Source organism: Ranitomeya variabilis, chromosome 3 (genome assembly GCF_051348905.1).
Source record: "Ranitomeya variabilis isolate aRanVar5 chromosome 3, aRanVar5.hap1, whole genome shotgun sequence".
NCBI classification, from domain to species: domain Eukaryota; kingdom Metazoa; phylum Chordata; class Amphibia; order Anura; family Dendrobatidae; genus Ranitomeya; species Ranitomeya variabilis.
Genome location: NC_135234.1, coordinates 513,605,337 through 513,621,434, shown reverse-complemented (window position 1 = coordinate 513,621,434; position 16,098 = coordinate 513,605,337). Strand labels below are relative to the sequence as shown.

Here is a 16,098-nt window from a genome sequence, read left to right as displayed (position 1 = left end):
CCAAGTTTCTTTACTTATTTATATACTAGATTCTTTGATAGTGTGTTGATCCAGGGAACTAGTCTGATTTCCGTATGTGGAGTCGGAAAGGAATTTTTTTCCCCAATGTGAAGCTTACGCTTTGCCACATGGGTTTTATTTTTTGCCTACCTCTGCATCAACATGTTAGGGCATGTTAGGTTAGGCTATGAGTTGAACTAGATGGACTTAAAGTCCTCCTTCAACCTTAATAACTATGTTACTATGTTACATAGCATCCATAGATAATCTGTTAGGTACGTGTCCATAATCTTCCAATATACTTATCAATGATTTATTGATAAAGGAAAATGACCAAAAAAAAATTAAAAACTTCTTATATTGTCTTATTTACAAGCCCAATGTCTGAAGCTGCAGTAATGAAAGTTCCTGATATCAAAGTGCTCTCTTATGAAACGGCGTGGCTATGAAGAAGAATGAACCAAAATTACAAGTAATACAGCTTGAACGTCCGGCCTGTTTGGAAAAATGTAGGTTATGTTTGTATCTCAAGGAATTAATTTTTATGTAAGGCTGGTTTCATATTTGCGATTGTGTCCGCAGCATTTGTGCCGCAATTATCCGCATGCATCGTGTATTCCTAGTTTTAACATTAGGGACGCATGTGTCGGCAATCGGTTGCGTTTTGCCGCATTAGATGACGCATGCGTCGTTTTGTCGTCTGCGGTTTGGCGTGGTAAATGCTACATGTAGTAATTTTAGAGGCGTCAATTTGCCACCTAGAAACGTATGAGGTTGTTAGCGGAAGGAATGCAGCAAAAAACGCATTACGGTCTATGTGAACGCATGCATTCGCAAGCACATGCGTTTGCTTGCGTTTGTGAATGCATACGTTGCACCACAGAAAAACATGTCTAGACACTGATTAGCCACCCCCACATACAAACTGATAAAAGGACGGAGTGGGCATTTGCAGATCACTACCCAGCAGACAGAGAAGCAGAGCAGATGCAGGCAAGAACCTTGGAGGAAACAAAACACTGAACAATGTGAGAATATCCTAGCCAATGTCTTTATTTTCTATATTCTTTCTCTATATGTCCTAATTTCTGCCATTTCTTTCTTTCTGCATGCATCAGAATGTCATCTTCTTCTGAGGAGGAGCAACGTCCTGGGCCTGCACAAGCCGAACATGTCAGTGAAGTGAGAACTCACCTCCTCAGATTGGTAAGTATTCACTGTCATATCTACACATATGACAATTTTTTTTCCTTTTTTTAGAGCACTTCTTCCACTGCGGCAGAGGCTGAGCAGGAGCAGCGGGTTCATAGTCAGGTGACAAGGCGGCAGCATGTACGTATACGTGGCTGACTGTTTATTGTATCCTCACTTTATTATTATTGAATGTTCATTTCTTTACTTTCCTCTTTCTTTACCTTTTTCTTCTTGACTCCTGTTTTTCTTGACTTTCAATATTCATGCCAGTTTTCTGTCTCTGTTTTCTTTCTTTTCCTTATGCCTCGGACAGGTCACTCATGCCCGAGTTTTTGCACTTGGGCTCGGTCTTTCATGATGGACTCAAGGCGATGGGTGACCGACTGGATAGTGCCATAAACAATATGAACACACGTATCCAAGAGGTCACCAAAAGCCTTGACCAAGTGAAAGTCTTTAAGAAAGAAGAGCACTCACCATCCGTGCACAATGTCCTTTCTTTATTGTGACATCACATCAAAATAGCAGGGCATGACAGGGAGAAACAGTGGTTCCAAGAGATGACATCAGTTTCGCGCTGCCGCGCTTCTACGGGTCTAACAAAAAATATTATTAACATTTAAAACATAACTGGTACAGGCCCAAACCCAACAGGAAATTTTACACAATATTGTCTTGCCATGCCACACGTCCAATATCATAATCAAAATAGGCAGCAATTTGGTGCCGCATGTGGCCAACCGCAGCAGGTGATGCTGGTAATCTGGCAATGGGTTTGCAACTGGTTCATCCAGTTCAATGTTGGGTCGCTCCTTAACCATTATGTAATTGTGGAGAACCACACAGGCTTTGACCACCTCATCGACTGTCTCCATTTTTAGATTAATGGCTGTCGCAAGAATGCGCCATTTTGAGACTAGAATCCCAAAGGTACACTCTACTGTTCTTCGGGCCCTGGTCAGTTTGTAGTTATAAATCCTTTTAGTGTGGTTCAAGTCCCGACTGGAATTTGGCTTCAGTAGGTTTTCACACATCTGAAAGGCCTCATCCCCAACCATAACAAATGGTATCGGTAGGCCTTGAGTGTTGGGGAGAGGTTGTGGCAGTGGAAAATTAAAATTTCTTCCATACACACGTCGGCCCATATCCGAGTCCTTGAAAGTCTGTGAGTCATTGCCACGGCCAAAAGCTCCAATGTCCACAGCGATGAAGCGACAGTCCGCATCTGCTATTGCCATGAGCACAACTGAAAAATATTTTTTGTAGTTGAAGTACTCCGATCCAGTTCTGGTGGGTTTGATAATGCAGATGTGCTTTCCATCCACCGCTCCCAAATAGTTGGGGAAATCAAACAGGCTCCAGAATTTTTCTACAATTTCAATCCTCCATGGGTAGGGGTATAAACTCATCCCGGAGAACATTCCACAAAGCCCAGCAGGTGTCCACAACTATTCCAGACAGGGTGGAAATTCCAAGCCGGTACTGAAAATGGAGGGATGATAAGCTCTCTCCGGTTGCCAAAAATCTGAAATAACAATAAAAAAATAAAATTACAATCAATTCCATTTATGGTGGTCTTTAGCTAAAGACATAAAGGAAAATACAAATAATACATGTCAGACCAATAATTATTATGACTGGCATTTGTTTAGAATTATTATGTACATTAATGTAACCAGGAGATGTTCCTCTGCTAGAATCGCTCTACGGAGCTGGGTGTCCTGTTTCCGGATGGCTCCTTGGACACGACCAAGCAATTCCCAGAAAGAGTCTTGAGACATCCTGGTATATTCAAGGAAATTGTCCGGGTTGGCATTAAGCTCGCCATATAGTGTGTGATAGGCTTCACGGCTGTCCCGGAGTTCAATAATGGGGTGTCTCCAATAACGAAGACGCCGTGTCTTCTCTGTCGTTCTCTATTTCTTTGTTGCTCCCAAGCAAACGCACAGGCAAGAAACAGCTTGATGCTTAAATCCAGGTTGAAATAAAAGCTCTCCATGTGAAGATCCATCATGACACAAGATACAGAAGCAAACTGAAGATTTCAGCAGTCCAAGGGTCTATATATAGATATCCCATAATACACGCCCAGTGTAGTCCCATTAGCGGTGTCTGTTTATCTAGATTTTGTTCCTGTTAAATTTTTCACCACGCGTACAGAAAATGCAAACGCATGCAAAACGCATGAAAAAGCGTGAAAACGCTGCATTTTTTAAATTAATGCGTTAATGTATGCATCTAAAACACGCTGCGTTTGTACGAGTTTCAATGCGTTTTTTCCTGCATTTGCGGTTGCGGATTAAACGCTGCGGATTCTAACACAAATGTGAAACTAGCCTAAGGTATTCAATTCACATTTAAAGAAATTTTACAAAATTAAAAAGTTATCCCTTAGCCATTAAATAGAGGATATCTTAATGATCTCTGTCATTCTGGCTGCTGGGACCACCAGTGATCACAATTTATCCCAAACAATGCTATCGACAATGACTGAAGTTTAGATGTGCAATGTTTGGTCAGTTTCATTCAGATGGGGTTCTCAATTACAAGGGATCCCTGCAGACAGTCCACCAAAGATCAGGAAATGAATACTATCCTTTCGAAAAAGAGACAACTTTTTATTTTGAGAAAATCCTTTTAAACTCTAAAATAGCATCAATCTTTCCACATTGACAAATATTAATGATAATTTTGCCTTAGATCAGAAATGAAATATATTTGGATGCCAGGTGCTAAAAGTAAGTTATGTTGACTTGATTCTTCTCCAGTGTTCTATAAAGTTCAATATAATATCTGTAAATTTACATTGTAATTAAAATAAGTGCAAATCGACTGTGCAGCATGTCCTTTGAGAATAACTGCATTGATATAAATGTACACATCCATATTCTTGGAGCTCCTTCTGATCAGCTGCTTGAAGGACAGCAAGCACTACATTCTTTTAATTTTTTTTTACCAGGCACATTTCCATATATTTTTTGTCCCAGTTTTACTGAAGGAACATTAGGTTTCATGCTCTCATTAGAAAATAATACTTTTAATCTAGAGATGACTGAATCAAGTCAAATCAAATTAAAAGGAATGTGAATACTCAGGAATAATCTAAAATGGCCATCATTATTTGTCAGATATAAAAACAATATGACATTACATTGAGTGCAGCTTCCCCATAATGCCTTGCAGTTAAAATTTTTGTCACTAACTTAGAATTTTATTGTTGCTCAATTTTAGAAGGGGGAATTTTCCTAAAAAAAATAGGAGCATTAATAAAAACAAATGTTACTCTCTGACTATAACAAAGTGTATGCATTACACACAAACAGGGCTCATTTCTACACATGTTTAATTGCTATAATTTACCATATGCCACCCCAATATTAGTTGTAATTATTTTGGCTTCAAGTGCATCTTGAACACCGCCCTGTTGATGACCTATGTAGATAATAATCTCATGCAGGAAGATGTAGAGCAGGATGAGGATCCAGAAGGACATGAGGAGGAGGAGCGGGTATATTGAGTTATCCCAGGATCATTTATAGGATGAAACTTAAAAACAGACAAAAATATATACCTAATAATACCATTGAGATCAGTGATGATTGTGCACTAAAATGCTCGGGCGAGCGGTACTCGAGCGATGTCCTGAAAAGCATAATTGACAAAGGTGAAGTATAAGCAAATGATCCAATAGGCAGAAGAAAAAAGTTCCTAATAGGGAATAATTTAACTCTCATGCCCAAAGCCAAATACTAGTTTGAGGATAGTTCACACTTTAAAAAAAAGCTGATTTTATTGTAAAAAAATTCCTATTGTTCGCACAGTGCTGTTTTTTTCACACGTTATTTTGAGTATTTCCCATTAAAATCTATCAAAGTTTATTCAAACAGTATTTAAAGCAATATTTTTATCTGAATTTTTTATTAAAACTGTTTCTAAATCCTCACAAAAATGTGAAAATACCCAATGAGGAAGAAATTATCAATGCATATGGCTCTTTACAATATAAGTTACTATATAGGGTATGAGGTGTGTGATTTATGCCTAAAGTTTCACAACTCCCACCACTACAGTGGAGCAGATTTACTACCTGTAAAATTGTACTGCTTCTGCACTCAGGGTTGCCAGCAGTGACAGCCTTACATAGCCTACCAACTCCTATCTGTCCATCATGTTCTTCACCATGCTTTTGTTGCTGCCAGTGGCCCTACACAGGCAGACATCTCCTGCCCGTCCATCATGGTCTATACCTTGCTACTCCCACTTGACAGCCACATTTATCTTTCTTATCTATTGTTTTCTTTACTGTGGGGCTGTATAGTAAAAAGCTGAACATTTACTATCAGACCATTACATTCTATACTGGACTGCTGACAATGCCACTTCCTTTGGACTCCAGCACATCTACTGCCTGTAAATTGTGTTCTATACTGTACTGCTGCTGTAAATCCTACTGCACATATGGTAAGTATAAGAAACATGAAATGACTGCCAAAAATGAATAATTTTTGGATGACTTGTTAAAGCCATTGCTTCATCACTTTCCAAACAAGAAACCTGTTGCTGATACCAGAAAGGGACAATTGGACAGATAGAATAGAAGATACTGATTGGCCACAATCTTTCCATATCTCTGTTTTGTACTCTCATATGGCAGAAACCATGGTGGGTCTCACCTTGAAATTATCATTGAGCGGCAAGGACATGTGGAGCTCCAATTATGGCTATGGAATTGAATAGTTTATGTTTTCATTGTCCACTGAGTTAATGTTTTGACTAGCAGCAATGACAATATACCATAGTATCCAGGCCTGGTGATAATTTTGACACCTCCACAATTTTCAGATTCATATTTTTAAAATATTTTGAAATCCATGTATCATTTCCTCTACACTTTGCAAATACTTGCTACTTTGTGATGGTATAACACATAAAATCCAATAACATTTTTTTAAGCTTGTGGGTGTAGCATGCAAAAATGTGGAAAGTTTCACGGGGTATTATTATTATTATTTATATAGCACCATTAATTCCATGGTGCTGTACATGAGAAAGGGGTCACATACAGAGTTATAGATATTGTTTACAGTAAACAAGTTTACAGTGACAGACTGGTACAGAGGGGAGAGGACCCTGTCCTTGCAGACTTACATTCTATGGGATAGTGGGGAAGAGGCAGAAGGTAGGGGGCAAGGAGGCGGCTCTGGCGATGGCGAGGCGGCGGCCCTGGCGATGGCAAGGCGGCAGAATGGTTATTGCAGGCTGTAGGCTTTCTTGAAGAGATGGGTTTTCAGGTTCCGTCTGAAGGATCCGAGGGTGGTGGATAATTGGACGTGTTGAGGCATGGAATTCCAGAGGATGGTGATATTCGGGAGAAATCTTGGAGGTGGTTGTGTGAGGAACGAATAAGTATGGAGGAGAGTAGGAGGTCTTGGGAGGATCGGAGATTGTGAGGGAAGATATATATAGGTCTAAATTCTTTTTCAAGGCTCTCTATGTATGTATATTTTTCCATATAAACTTTATGTGTATAAACAAAGATCAGGCAGGCATCAGCCTGCCCCAGGAAGGGATAATTTTTGGACAGCATATATTTTTTATTTCAAAACCATAAAAAGTCAAACAATGCAATGTGTTATTAAACAGGTTGTTTCTTAATACCTGTTATCATATGTTAACCCACAGCCATTTACTGTATGTTGTGGTCACTTTGAAAATAGTAAGGCCATGTGCACACGTTCAGGTTTTTTCGCGTTTTTTTCGCGTTTTTTTCGCTATAAAATCGCGATAAAAACGTAAAAAAAGCTTACATATAGTTCCTAATCATTTCTATGGATTCCGCAAAAATAGTGCAAACGTTGCGTTTTTTTCCGCGAAAGAAACGATTCGCGGAAAAAAAAGCAACATGTTCATTAATTTTGCGGAATCGCTGATTTCCCGCACACATAGCCTTGCATTGAAACGCTAGAAATCCGCAAACATATAAAAAAATGCGGATTTCTAACGTTATTTTTGCGGTAAAACAGGAAGTGACAACACAATGTCCATCCCATAATGGCCATCCCATCATGCCATGCATGCATATCCCATAAAATCCAGGAAGCGGAAACTCCCACATTCCCGTCTTCCTGCTTATAGCTGCCGGCATGGAGTGCTACGATCGCATGAGCCTGGATGTGGTGCAGATGATAAGTGTGGTAAGAGTGTGTGTGTCTGTGTATATATGTGTGTGTGTCTGTGTATATATGTGTGTGTGTCTGTGTATATATGTGTGTGTGCGTGTGTTCGGACATCGGCCGATGAGACTACACCCATCGGCCTTTGTCTGTTCCCTCCAAGTCGTTGCAGCAGGCTCAGCTCGATGGGAGCAGTATTTCCCATCGAACTGTCCCTGCTGTTATGTACGTCCCCGAAATGTTGTTGTGGCCCCCTCATCCTAAATTTCCTAGTAAAATGTAACCAAATTTCCCCCACAAAATGTCCCCTTATTAAAAACAATGGTGGCCAGTGTTTACATTGGTGGCCAGTGTTTACATTGGTGGCCAGTGTTTACATTGGTGGCCAGTGTTTACATTGGTGGCCAGTGGTAAAAATCACTAAATTCAATTATCCCCCTGTCGTGTCCCTATTTTTTAATAGTCCATTAAATTCATTTTCATTGGTGGCCAGTGGTTACCTGTGGAAATAAATTATATATACCTGTCCCCGCCGATCGCCACCTAAAATAAATAAAAAAACAAAAACCCGTACTCACCTAAACGCCCAATTCCACGAATCCCTCGTCAGAAAAAAAGTAAAAAAACAAACCACAATGTATACCTACCCTCCGCAGCATCCAATTAAACGAGTGTCCCACGAGGATCTTGAGTTTAGAGCAGCCGCATAACATGCGGCTGCTCTAAACCGCGGCCGCCGATACAATGAACGGGATCGTAAAGCGATCCCGTTCACTGTATACCGAGTTCTCCCGAAGGCAGCTCGCGCTGTTCGGGTGAACTCGTTCGGTACTCACTGCGGCTGCGCGGACTCTCCGGCTGACCGGAGATGAACTCTGGAGCGTGGGAAATTTTTTCTCATGCTATCTGTTCATCTCCGTTCAGCCGCTGAGGCTGCGCAGAGATGAAATATGTCATGTGCAGTTATGTTTACAAGGGAACAGGTGCATTAGCACCGGTTCCTTTGTAAATCAATTTTTTTTTTTTACCCTTGGATTACCAGTTTAATAAAATGTGGTCAAAAACTGGGTGTCTTTATTTCATTAAAATTTTGAAATCATTTGTCTGTCTTTATTAACCCTTTTCATGTGCAAGGGTTAACAAAGGATAGGTGTCATAATTGACGCCTCTCCATTATTAATCTGGCTTAATGTCACCTTACAATAGCAAGGTGGCATTAACCCTTCATTACCCCATATCCCACCGCTACAGGGAGTGGGAAGAGAGTGGCCAAGTGCCAGAATAGGCGCATCTTCCAGATGTGCCTTTTCTGGGGTGGCTGGGGGCAGATGTTTTTAGCCACGGGGGGGCCAATAACCATGGACCCTCTCCTGGCTATTAATATCTGCCCTCAGTCACTGGCTTTACCACTCTGGCGGAGAAAATTGCGCGGGAGCCCACGCCATTTTTTCCTGTGATTTAACCCTTTAATAGCTTTAGCGCCCAAATATGTCCCCCTCCAAAAAATGACATGGTTTACTGTATGTTAGGCTACGTTCACATTTGCGGTCCTCGCCGCAGCGTCGGGCGCCACAGCGGCGCCGCATGCATCATGCGCCCCTATATTTAACATGGGGGCGCATGGACATGCGTTGTGCTGCGTTTTGCGCCGCATGGCCGCAAGCGTTGGACGCAAGAAACGCTTCTAGTTGAATTTTTTTTGCGTCCAACTTTCGGCCAAAAAGGACGCATGCGGCGCAAAACGCAGCGTTTTAGCATGCGTTTTGCTGCGTTTTAGTTTGCGTTGTGCGCTGCGGCGCCGACGCTGCGGCGCACAACGCACATGTGAACGTAGCCTTATTCCATATAAGAGAAGAGAGGAGATATAAAAAAACGGGAATTTAATTACAGGCCTTTCTGCAATCTAGCGCTGTATGTAATAGTGAAATATATATATATATATATATATATATATATATATATATATATATATATACAGTGCCTACAAGTAGTATTCAACCCCCTGCAGATTTTTATAAATTTTAAACATAAAAGTGTGGGTCAATTATTATTCAACCCCTAGGTTTAATATTTTGTGGAATAACCTTTGTTTGCAATTACAGCTAATAATCGTCTTTTAAAAGACCTGATCAGGCCGGCACAGGTCTCTGGAGTTATCTTGGCCCACTCCTCCATGCAGATCTTCTCCAAGTTATCTAGGTTCTTTGGGTGTCTCATGTGGACTTTAATCTTGAGCTCCTTCCACAAGTTTTCAATTGGGTTAAGGTCAGGAGACTGACTAGGCCACTGCAACACCTTGATTTTTTGCCTCTTGAACCAGGCCTTGGTTTTCTTGGCTGTGCACTTTGGGTCGTTGTCTTGTTGGAAGATGAAATGACAACCCATCTTAAGATCCTTGATGGAGGAGCGGAGGTTCTTGGCCAAAATATCCAGGTAGGCCGTGCTATCCATCTTCCCATGGATGCGGACCAGATGGCCAGGCCCCTTGGCTGAGAAACAGCCCCACAGCATGATGCTGCCACCACCATGCTTGACTGTAGGGATGGTATTCTTGGGGTCGTATGCAGTGCCATCCAGTCTCCAAACGTCACGTGTGTGGTTGGCACCAAAGATCTCGATCTTGGTCTCATCAGACCAGAGAACCTTGAACCAGTCAGTCTCAGAGTCCTCCAAGTGATCATGAGCAAACTGTAGACGAGCCTTGACATGACGCTTTGAAAGTAAAGGTACCTTACGGGCTCGTCTGGAACGGAGACCATTGCGGTGGAGTACGTTACTTATGGTATTGACTGAAACCAATGTCCCCACTGCCATGAGATCTTCCCGGAGCTCCTTCCTTGTTGTCCTTGGGTTAGCCTTGACTCTTTGGACAAGCCCGGCCTCGGCACGGGAGGAAACTTTCAAAGGCTGTCCAGGCCGTGGAAGGCTAACAGTAGTTCCATAAGCCTTCCACTTCCGGATGATGCTCCCAACAGTGGAGACAGGTAGGCCCAACTCCTTGGAAAGGGTTTTGTACCCCTTACCAGCCTTGTGACCCTCCACGATCTTGTCTCTGATGGCCTTGGAATGCTCCTTTGTCTTCCCCATGTTGACCATGTATGAGTGCTGTTCACAAGTTTGTGGAGGGTAGGGTTGAGCGACTTTCATTTTTTTAAGATCGAGTCTGGTTTTGTGAAACCCGATTTAGTCCAGAGTCGAGTCGAGTGAAGTCGGCCGATTATCGCTAAAAGTCGGGGATCGACCGAAACACGAAACCCAATGCAAGTCAATGGGGAAGCATAGCCGGCAGTGAGTGGAGGCCAGGAAAACACCTACAGTGCACATTTTACTGCCAAAAACATCCATTCTTGTTTTCTGAAGCTTGTCAATCTTAATTAACTTTATAATAATAGTTGGGCACTGGAAATTGGGGGTCATTTGGCAAAAGTTGTGGGGGTAGGGCTGGTTCAAGGTTTTAGTGGGCCCAGGAAACATGGACTACGTCATGGCGGTGGAGCAGGGAGAGGTAAGTATTTCAACGTTGCAAGTGCTGTGATCCTGAGCAAGCAGGGGGGGCCCACTCGTTCGCATTGGCACTGGCACAGGGCCCCTCAAAGTACGGCGGTGTGTTTGCATGGCGGGGGCGCCTCCCACCAGCAGTGACACTTTTGCGTACTCTGAGTGGCCCTGTGCCAGTGACGTCGCCAACGAGTATGCCCCCCCACCTGATGAAGGAACCTGCACTTTCATCTGCACCTTCCTCTTTGTCCCTGTGTAAGGTGGTATAATATGCGGGAAGGGGAACCTTACTTTCAGCAGGGTCAGATTCTGGCTGTGTAGAGTACAAGGGGAATGTAGTGGTCTAGGTCAATGTACCAGCAGACTCATCTAGCAGTGGCTGGGCAATGGGCAGGATGATGAGGAAACAGATATAGGGCCAAAGAATAAAGTAGGCTAAATGCAGATCAAAATTGGTAACAGGACTAAACAGGCGGCATTGCTTTGTTCAGTGGAGTAGCAAACCCAAGAGCAGCAGACACTGTTTCAAGGGCCTAACCACACTAGTAGGCCAAATGCAGTTTAATATCTGATAGTATAGGCCGAAAGCCAGCATGTGGAAGCTCAGCTTTGTTCAGTTGAGGACAACACCAGGGAGGGGCAGACACCGTTAGTAGGCCCTAACCACCATTTTGTTTTTTAAAAAACACTTAATGAGAGCCAGAAGGTTGAAGCTCAGCTTTATTCAGTTGAGGGCAACACCAGGGAGGGGCAGACACCGTTAGTAGGCCCTAAACACCATTTTGTTTTTTAAAAAACACTTAATGAGAGCCAGAAGGTTGAAGCTCAGCTTTATTCAGTTGAGGGCAACACCAGGCAGGGGCAGACACCGTTAGTAGGCCGGAACCACCATTTTGTTTTTTAAAAAACACTTAATGAGAGCCAGAAGGTTGAAGCTCAGCTTTATTCAGTTGAGGGCAACACCAGGCAGGGGCAGACACCGTTAGTAGGCCGGAACCAGCAATGTGTTTAAAAACAGCAGTTAATCAGAGCCGGAAGGTAGAAGCTCAGCTTTATTCAGTTGAGGGCAACACCAGGGAGGGGCAGAAGCCGTTAGTAGGCCCTAACCACCATTTTGTTTTTTAAAAAACACTTAATGAGAGCCAGAAGGTTGAAACTCAGCTTTATTCAGTTGAGGGCAACACCAGGCAGGGGCAGACACCGTTAGTAGGCCGGAACCACCATTTTGTTTTTTAAAAAACACTTAATGAGAGCCAGAAGGATGAAGCTCAGCTTTATTCAGTTGAGGGCAACACCAGGCAGGGGCAGACACCGTTAGTAGGCCGGAACCAGCAATGTGTTTAAAAACAGCAGTTAATCAGAGCCGGAAGGTAGAAGCTCAGCTTTATTCAGTTAAGGGCAACACCAGGGAGGGGCAGAAGCCGTTAGTAGGCCCTAACCACCATTTTGTTTTTTAAAAAACACTTAATGAGAGCCAGAAGGTTGAAGCTCAGCTTTATTCAGTTGAGGGCAACACCAGGCAGGGGCAGACACCGTTAGTAGGCCGGAACCACCATTTTGTTTTTTAAAAAACACTTAATGAGAGCCAGAAGGTTGAAGCTCAGCTTTATTCAGTTGAGGGCAACACCAGGCAGGGGCAGACACCGTTAGTAGGCCGGAACCACCATTTTGTTTTTTAAAAAACACTTAATGAGAGCCAGAAGGTTGAAGCTCAGCTTTATTCAGTTGAGGGCAACACCAGGCAAGGGCAGACACCGTTAGTAGGCCGGAACCACCATTTTGTTTTTTAAAAAACACTTATTGAGAGCAGGAAGGTAGAAGCTCAGCTTTATTCAGTTGAGGGCAACACCAGGGAGGGGCAGAAGCCGTTAGTAGGCCCTAACCACCATTTTGTTTTTTAAAAAACACTTAATGAGAGCCAGAAGGTTGAAGCTCAGCTTTATTCAGTTGAGGGCAACACCAGGCAGGGGCAGACACCGTTAGTAGGCCGGAACCACCATTTTGTTTTTTAAAAAACACTTAATGAGAGCCAGAAGGTTGAAGCTCAGCTTTATTCAGTTGAGGGCAACACCAGGCAGGGGCAGACACCGTTAGTAGGCCGGAACCACCATTTTGTTTTTTAAAAAACACTTAATGAGAGTCGGAAGGTAGAAGCTCAGCTTTATTCAGTTGAGGGCAACACCAGGGAGGGGCAGAAGCCGTTAGTAGGCCCTAACCACCATTTTGTTTTTTAAAAAACACTTAATGAGAGCCAGAAGGTTGAAGCTCAGCTTTATTCAGTTGAGGGCAACACCAGGCAGGGGCAGACACCGTTAGTAGGCCGGAACCACCATTTTGTTTTTTAAAAAACACTTAATGAGAGCCAGAAGGTTGAAGCTCAGCTTTATTCAGTTGAGGGCAACACCAGGCAGGGGCAGACACCGTTAGTAGGCCGGAACCACCATTTTGTTTTTTAAAAAACACTTAATGAGAGCCAGAAGGTTGAAGCTCAGCTTTATTCAGTTGAGGGCAACACCAGGCAGGGGCAGACACCGTTAGTAGGCTGGAACCAGCAATGTGTTTAAAAACAGCAGTTAATCAGAGCTGGAAGGTAGAAGCTCAGCTTTATTCAGTTGAGGGCAACACCAGGGAGGGGCAGAAGCCGTTAGTAGGCCCTAACCACCATTCTGTTTTTTAAAAAACACTTAATGAGAGCCAGAAGGTTGAAGCTCAGCTTTATTCAGTTGAGGGCAACACCAGGCAGGGGCAGACACCGTTAGTAGGCCGGAACCACCATTTTGTTTTTTAAAAAACACTTAATGAGAGCCAGAAGGTTGAAGCTCAGCTTTATTCAGTTGAGGGCAACACCAGGCAGGGGCAGACACCGTTAGTAGGCCGGAACCACCATTTTGTTTTTTAAAAAACACTTAATGAGAGCCAGAAGGTTGAAGCTCAGCTTTATTCAGTTGAGGGCAACACCAGGCAGGGGCAGACACCGTTAGTAGGCCGGAACCACCATTTTGTTTTTTAAAAAACACTTAATGAGAGCCAGAAGGTTGAAGCTCAGCTTTATTCAGTTGAGGGCAACACCAGGCAGGGGCAGACACCGTTAGTAGGCCGGAACCACCATTTTGTTTTTTAAAAAACACTTAATGAGAGCCAGAAGGTTGAAGCTCAGCTTTATTCAGTTGAGGGCAACACCAGGGAGGGGCAGAAGCCGTTAGTAGGCCCTAACCACCATTTTGTTTTTTAAAAAACACTTAATGAGAGCCAGAAGGTTGAAGCTCAGCTTTATTCAGTTGAGGGCAACACCAGGCAGGGGCAGACACCGTTAGTAGGCCGGAACCACCATTTTGTTTTTTAAAAAACACTTAATGAGAGCCAGAAGGTTGAAGCTCAGCTTTATTCAGTTGAGGGCAACACCAGGGAGGGGCAGAAGCCGTTAGTAGGCCCTAACCACCATTTTGTTTTTTAAAAAACACTTAATGAGAGCCAGAAGGTTGAAGCTCAGCTTTATTCAGTTGAGGGCAACACCAGGCAGGGGCAGACACCGTTAGTAGGCCGGAACCACCATTTTGTTTTTTAAAAAACACTTAATGAGAGCCAGAAGGTTGAAGCTCAGCTTTATTCAGTTGAGGGCAACACCAGGGAGGGGCAGACACCGTTAGTAGGCCCTAAACACCATTTTGTTTTTTAAAAAACACTTAATGAGAGCCAGAAGGTTGAAGCTCAGCTTTATTCAGTTGAGGGCAACACCAGGCAGGGGCAGACACCGTTAGTAGGCCGGAACCACCATTTTGTTTTTTAAAAAACACTTAATGAGAGCCAGAAGGTTGAAGCTCAGCTTTATTCAGTTGAGGGCAACACCAGGCAGGGGCAGACACCGTTAGTAGGCCGGAACCAGCAATGTGTTTAAAAACAGCAGTTAATCAGAGCCGGAAGGTAGAAGCTCAGCTTTATTCAGTTGAGGGCAACACCAGGGAGAGGCAGAAGCCGTTAGTAGGCCCTAACCACCATTTTGTTTTTTAAAAAACACTTAATGAGAGCCAGAAGGTTGAAACTCAGCTTTATTCAGTTGAGGGCAACACCAGGCAGGGGCAGACACCGTTAGTAGGCCGGAACCACCATTTTGTTTTTTAAAAAACACTTAATGAGAGCCAGAAGGATGAAGCTCAGCTTTATTCAGTTGAGGGCAACACCAGGCAGGGGCAGACACCGTTAGTAGGCCGGAACCAGCAATGTGTTTAAAAACAGCAGTTAATCAGAGCCGGAAGGTAGAAGCTCAGCTTTATTCAGTTAAGGGCAACACCAGGGAGGGGCAGAAGCCGTTAGTAGGCCCTAACCACCATTTTGTTTTTTAAAAAACACTTAATGAGAGCCAGAAGGTTGAAGCTCAGCTTTATTCAGTTGAGGGCAACACCAGGCAGGGGCAGACACCGTTAGTAGGCCGGAACCACCATTTTGTTTTTTAAAAAACACTTAATGAGAGCCAGAAGGTTGAAGCTCAGCTTTATTCAGTTGAGGGCAACACCAGGCAGGGGCAGACACCGTTAGTAGGCCGGAACCACCATTTTGTTTTTTAAAAAACACTTAATGAGAGCCAGAAGGTTGAAGCTCAGCTTTATTCAGTTGAGGGCAACACCAGGCAAGGGCAGACACCGTTAGTAGGCCGGAACCACCATTTTGTTTTTTAAAAAACACTTATTGAGAGCCGGAAGGTAGAAGCTCAGCTTTATTCAGTTGAGGGCAACACCAGGGAGGGGCAGAAGCCGTTAGTAGGCCCTAACCACCATTTTGTTTTTTAAAAAACACTTAATGAGAGCCAGAAGGTTGAAGCTCAGCTTTATTCAGTTGAGGGCAACACCAGGCAGGGGCAGACACCGTTAGTAGGCCGGAACCACCATTTTGTTTTTTAAAAAACACTTAATGAGAGCCAGAAGGTTGAAGCTCAGCTTTATTCAGTTGAGGGCAACACCAGGCAGGGGCAGACACCGTTAGTAGGCCGGAACCACCATTTTGTTTTTTAAAAAACACTTAATGAGAGTCGGAAGGTAGAAGCTCAGCTTTATTCAGTTGAGGGCAACACCAGGGAGGGGCAGAAGCCGTTAGTAGGCCCTAACCACCATTTTGTTTTTTAAAAAACACTTAATGAGAGCCAGAAGGTTGAAGCTCAGCTTTATTCAGTTGAGGGCAACACCAGGCAGGGGCAGACACCGTTAGTAGGCCGGAACCACCATTTTGTTTTTTAAAAAAC

The 16,098-nt window shown here is 43.4% G+C and overlaps 1 protein-coding gene across 1 annotated transcript in view; it reads left to right on the top strand.

Annotated features, from left to right (window-relative positions):
• Positions 1 to 16,098, top strand: part of LOC143817726 (uncharacterized) — a 47,644-nt gene that overhangs the window by 16,501 nt on the left and 15,045 nt on the right. The window contains exon 2 of the mRNA XM_077299212.1: positions 4,576 to 4,702. Within this exon, the coding sequence (XP_077155327.1) occupies positions 4,576 to 4,702 (127 nt within the window). The remainder of the gene's footprint in view (positions 1 to 4,575; positions 4,703 to 16,098) is intronic.